This window comes from Bidens hawaiensis, unplaced genomic scaffold (genome assembly GCF_021521415.1).
Source record: "Bidens hawaiensis isolate Kalapana, Puna unplaced genomic scaffold, B.hawaiensis_p1.1 tig00003536_1, whole genome shotgun sequence".
Taxonomy (NCBI): domain Eukaryota; kingdom Viridiplantae; phylum Streptophyta; class Magnoliopsida; order Asterales; family Asteraceae; genus Bidens; species Bidens hawaiensis.
In genome coordinates, this window is record NW_027491199.1 from 1029199 (window position 1) to 1035597 (window position 6399).

General features: G+C 32.3%; 1 protein-coding gene across 1 annotated transcript; it reads right to left on the minus strand.

Annotated features, from left to right (window-relative positions):
• Positions 1-1152: 1152 nt before the first annotated feature.
• On the minus strand, positions 1153-4804 carry LOC143623708 (raucaffricine-O-beta-D-glucosidase-like). The gene is made up of 12 exons (XM_077094551.1): positions 4425-4804; positions 4284-4353; positions 4137-4195; positions 3809-3884; positions 3484-3649; positions 3153-3393; positions 2938-3059; positions 2478-2722; positions 2327-2361; positions 2136-2244; positions 1926-2034; positions 1153-1856 (listed from the first exon to the last, which is right to left on the minus strand). The coding sequence occupies exons 1-12, from the start codon at positions 4551-4553 to the stop codon at positions 1595-1597; spliced, it is 1623 nt and encodes a 540-aa protein (XP_076950666.1). The 5' UTR covers positions 4554-4804; the 3' UTR covers positions 1153-1594.
• Positions 4805-6399: the final 1595 nt, after the last annotated feature.

The window sequence follows — 6399 nt, forward strand, 5'->3', positions numbered from 1 at the left end:
AATTCTTTATTGAGCAAATGGTGTTCGAGACTTAAGACAGAGGGAGATAGTCTCTGGAAACACATTATTTTGGTTGTTCCTTCACAGAGTTTTGGGTGGAATTTGATGCCTTTTAAAAGTGGGAACTCGGGTGTGTAGATGAATATTGGTAACACCGGTGAATAAACTGAGGTTCAATGGAAGCAAGGTTGGTGACTTGATAAAAGGAAACTTGGGAGATCGGAAAAACTCAGTTTATGGTTAGATAATTTGGCTTGGAATAGGTGCTTAAAGAGGTTTGTCGTAATTTATTAAAGGGTGAGAAAATAAGCTTTGCAAGGTTTCTGAAAGGTTTTGGAGGTATAGGGGAAACTTTGGTTGGAATTGGGATTGGTCGAGGGAGCTAATGTCGAAGCAAGAGAGAGCAGAATGGGATAAATGTTTTGAGTTAATGAGTGTGGTGATCGGAAAAATGGGGTCGGATACCTGGAATTGGTTGCAAAGTAAGGATGGAGATTTTCGGTGTGTTCGGTGAAGAGGCAGTTGGAGAAGAATAAGGACTTCACCAACATTTATATATTGAAATGCAGCAAATGGGTCCTAACGATATGCAATATTCGTGTTTGGAGAGCGGAAATGAACATGACTCCAACAAAGGATGCTCTTGTTAAAAGGAACATTGCGATGGAGGATTCTCGGCGTGCTCTACGTGATTCAGGTTACGATACAATGCACCATATCACCATTGGGTGTTTGATTTTGGCGGTGGTGTGGGAGCATATAATTCACTGGTGCAATATTCCTCCCTTATTTGGTTTTATGGTAAGAGACGTGCTAGATCCTTATAAGTATGTCGATCTTGGGGAAGTTGAAAAGGACGTGATTATTGCGTGTTGGAATGTATGGATGGCGAGAAACGAGAAGATCTTTGAAGGTAAACAGGTTAAGATGGAAGAATTAATTGGAGAAATTAAATCACTCGGTTTTCTATGGTATAAGTATAGGTCAAAAAAACCTGAATATATATAGATTGGTCAAAATGGTTTAAATTTTTGTACATTAATTCTTTTATTTGTTTTGTTGGTGACTTCACTCCGGCTGTAGAGGCTGAAAAGTATGTTTCCGACAAAAGTACAATAAACAAACTTTAAAACGGTCACATACATATTTTTTAAGATGTAAATCGAATAAAGAATGGCAAGAATGGCAGGTTGTAGGAATAGCTTGTTTCATTTTAACAAAGCTTGATGGCTCTACAAATGGCGGTTGTGTGGTATATGAAATGCTTCTTTCTTTCTGTTTTAGATTCACATATATATTTTATTTATACTCACTTTTGATAATGGAAACACAAGAAGGTTAGTGTAGACAATGAGGTTAGAATTCCAGCGCAGTTTTTAGGTGTTAGGGAAGGGGTCGAAGATCTCTAGCCTTTCGAGGCAGAAGCTTTAGCTAATGCCATTTACTCGTGGAAAAAAGGTTACTTCAACATATATATATTTTTTTATAAAAATAGAAACTCCAACATCCGTTTAGAGTAAGGTCTTTATTTTAAATTACATCGCGTAGAAAAGTTGTTTCGATTACAAATTTATTGTGATTGGTATATTTTTATTCAAGTTCTTGCCTTCTTCAACTTTTGACTGATCACTTTCTCTGCCTTTTCTTTGTTTACTTGGGTCATGCCCCGTTTTAGTATCTTCTTGTAGTCTTCACCAAGAAAATTCTTATACCAAATAGCTGATTTTTTCGGGTACCTTTGTAGTTCTTTAGCGTAATCAACGTAGATCATACCGAATCTAACACTGTACCCAGAAGACCACTCGAAACTATCCATGAATGACCACACGAAGTATCCCGTCACATTTACATTTTGACTGTAGCCATGCATTATGCCATCAATCAGTATTTATAAACTTTAATATATTAGTGTTTTATAAACTTACTCTCTGGCATTTTTAATGGCTTTGAGATGATCTTTGATGTATTTAACCCGAAAAGTATCCTCACGTACTTGTTCAAAAGTTTTTCCTGTTTCATTCTTATCAGAAGACCCTACGTATAATTAACAAAACATCACTCGATCATAAATTCTAGTTACTAGATATACATATAGAAACAAAGACGTGTGCATTATACGTTGTTAATTGGATTACCGTTCTCTGTGATGATAATATCTTTAGTAACTTTGTAAGTTTCCTTAATATGAACTAAGAGTTGTGTAAGCTGTTGAGGACAAAGACAAACCCACGAGCCTTCAAACGACTGTATGTAATGAAACCGTTCATTAAACACATGATTACTTAATTATGGATCAATGTTTTAATTTTCACACTTAATGTCTTACCGGTTCTCCAATGTAATTGCTATCAGGATCTTGTTCTAAGGAAACATAATTAAGATTTAGTAACAAGTTATCAAAAGTACCTATTTTAATATATTATATAAACCGTGACATCATTAAAACGTATACAGAGAAATGAGTTAAACTTATGCACCTGATGAAACATAGTGACTATCCATGGAATATCCAACAGCAATTTCATCATCAGGACTTGGAGCTCGCGCATAACTTGCTGTGTAGTAATTTATTCCTAAAAAGTCATACGAATCAATTAACTTTCTACGTTCATCGCTGGAAAATTTAGGCAAAACACGACCATCTGGATAGTCTGAAGTTGGAGTTTGAGCAAACTTTTGCATGCTTTCCGGCCAACTACCTCTTGTTAGTGGTTCCAAAAACCTGAAACATGTATGCATTGTTTAATTACATATAATGTAAAAAAGAATACAGGGTTGGGATTGGTTGATCCCGCACCCTATAAAGTAAGTCCGACAGGTCCCACAGCATTTTCGGGTTTTTGTGTTTTTCATCTGAAACTGATCGGACTTTCTGACCAATTTCTTTGGTAGGAAAAGTTGTCATTTTCTAGCAGTGCAATATACGTTTTTTCTTACCATCCAAACTCAAAATCGTAGGCGTAACTGACCGCTTGCACATCTTGTGGGTATGTTGGACCACGATAAGGTTGATAATATGTGCAGTTAAGTGTAATTCCCACTCTACCCATTTGGGTGTCCTAAAAGGTCACGTACGTACATAACGTAAAAGTAATTTGTTAATATGTACATTTTTTAGAATTAATCGGTTAATGTTCAGTAATAATATATACCTTGTAATCTTGGTAATATTTTGTATAAGCAGCTGCATGACAATTGAGTAAGTTATAGGCTATTGTATACGGTTCAGTCTGAGGGTCACCATCTTTGTTGTTCCCGCCTCGACCAGGTGCCCATGTACCTTGTACATAACCAGACTCGGTGAATTTGTGTGGTTCGTTTAGTGTCACCCAATTCTTTACCCTATCTCCAAACTCCCAAAAACAAACATCAACAAAGTTAACAAAGTCCTCCCTGTACATACATATACTTTTAAATTAGTATAACAATATATATTTAGCTAGCTAGCTGAATGATATATTAACATACATAAGAGAAACATACACAATTTTGGGACTTAAGAAGCCCATATACTCTTCTTCCAAAGCATTTGGAAGATCCCAGTGGAACAAAGTGACAAACGGCTCAATGCCATTAGCTAATAACTCATCAATTAACATGTTGTAGTGGTTGATTCCTTCCATGCATTTACCCATACTTAGTTTTCCACCTATAATAATAATAATAATAATAATAATAATAATAATAATAATAATAATAATAATAATAATAATAATATGTTTTTTAATTTGAACAAAAATAACTACGAACATGTTGATGCTGAAAACCAATATACAGTGTTTTGGTTTTTAGTTCAACAACTATTTACCTGGTAATATTCTTGACCATGAAATAGAGAATCTATAAGAGTTAATGCCCATTTTCTTCAAAATCTGAACATCTTCCTACATGTATACTTATGTAAACACCAGTTAAATACAATAGAATAAAATAAAATGAAATAGATAACAAGTAAACACCACGTGATATATGCATATAAAAATTAAAATGCTTGGAACTTTTTTAATAAAATAACAAATTAACCTTTACATAAATTTAAATCTCTAATATATAAACAAGTGTATATATTCCTTTACATCGAAATAGAATGTAAACAGGCAATAAGCTGCGTCACTAAGCATTTAATATATTTTTACCTTCAAACGTGAATAACTTTCATCACTATGGCATCCATTTGCACCCCCTTCAATCTTATCTGCAAACATCATATCATATCAAACAACGATTTACTTCCATAAAAACTTAAGACATACACGAGCAAGGTAAGAATTAATCGATTGAACCTGGGTGTCGCAAACAAAAACAATCCCAAATGCTCAAACCTTTACCGTCTGCTCTCCAACTACCTTCAACCTGCAGAAAACAATGAGCTATAATTAGCTGGTATAAAAAGCAATTAAACTAATTAAACAATATACATTCACCTGATAAGCAGATGATCCTACTCCAAACATGAAATCATCCGGAAAGTCATGACGCTTGATTTCCATCATTTCACTGCTACTCATAACGTATAACACAGTATCTCTTGGCCTTGAGGCTTGAGATTGCATATACCAAAGTTAGACTCATGGTCATGTGATGCATTATTTATAGAATCCAAAATTAAGAATAAAGGATAAGGCTCCATAAAATTTTGGCAGTACGTGTCTCTCATGAAATGTAGACACCGACCCTCAAGAAAAGTTAAACCACCCATGGGACTCTAACAAGCACAACCTTGGCGGGGATAAACCATTTGATGCCACTAAGCCAAGAAGCCATCAAAAAAACAAATAGCTATTAATCCCAATTATAAAAATTAAACAATTAATGTTAAGCCCAATTAATAATTAAACAGCTCAATCCAATTCTTTTGTCGTGTGATTAATTTTACATGCTCTTAAATATTGCGAGAAATTAGTTGTACATGATGCGGAATTATTTAACTTATAATAATTAGTGGGTTTTTTTTCCCATACTAATGTTGGTGAAAAATACTATTTACCATTTTAGTGTTGCTTAACAGGTATCTACCAAACTAGTGTTTTTCATTTATTTGGTTTTTATCTTTTACTTTTAAATTAACATATTAGTCTTTTTAGTTTTTTTCTATTTAATTCATCAATTATCTATCTTTGTATCGTATGCTTTATATATATATATATATATATATATATATATATATATATATATATATATATTTTAAGATTAATCAAATATCTTCTTTATTTTTAATTTTTTTTCCTCAAATCAATTTTTTTACCAACTCAGATGTGAATATTTTGTTTTCAATCTTTAATTTATTATTAATTTATTTTTATAGATTTTTGGTTTTTATAATATATTTAATTTACGAGTATAAAAGCAACCGACTAAGTTCACGTCGAGCATCACTACAATGTTTGGTTTTACCAACGTATGATTTTTATCGATTTTTGTTTGTTTTTTTTAAACATGTTCATTTTACAAACTTATTTTTTGGGTTTTGTTATGGTACCGTAACGATCCTAATAGATACCAACCGAAATTTCATCGAATAGTCACCACAACTCTTGGGTTTTACTAACGCTCGGGTTTTACAAATTTTGTTGTTTTTTGTTTACATATGTTTAATTTGAGAATTTAATTTTTGGGTTTAGTTCTGATACCGTAACCAAGCTAACACGTACCAACCGAATTAATGTCAACTCTTGTATTTTACCAATGCCGAGGTTTACTGATTTTATTTCGTTTTAAATATGCAATGAAAAATCGGTAAAACCCGGCCGTTAGTAGAACCCAAACACTACAGCGACTATAAACGCAAATCAGTAGAATTTGTTAGGTCCGGAACTAATTCAGAAAAACAAATTTGTAAAGTGTTCATATTGATTGATCGGATAAAATGTCATAACCAAATAAGAAAAGAGTTGAGTGATAAAATATACATGAAAAATAAAATAAAAGAAACCAAATTTGTAAAATGACGATTTGAAAAGAATGAATAAGAAAGAAACTAACTAAAAGAAGATATAAATAAAAAAAATTTATAACTAAATTAGTTTAAAAAAAAGAAGATGACTGAAAAAATATAAAAAGAGGATACTGGAAGTAAAACAAATAGATAATTGATTAACTTAATAAAAAAAATTGCATGCTTGTTAATGCAAAAGTAAGAGGATAATGAAAAAATGGAAAACACTAGTTTGATAAATAGTTTTTAGGAAACACTAAAATGGTAAATAGTTTTTTCATCAACTTGGGAAAAAACTCTTAACTACTTATATATATATATATATATATATATATATATATATATATATATATATATATTACATAACTGTTAGGTCATGGGGTATACTCTAACCCCAACATAAATTATGATGGCATAACACTTTAAAGATGAATTAAACTACTTCTCACTTGTGTTAGATTTGT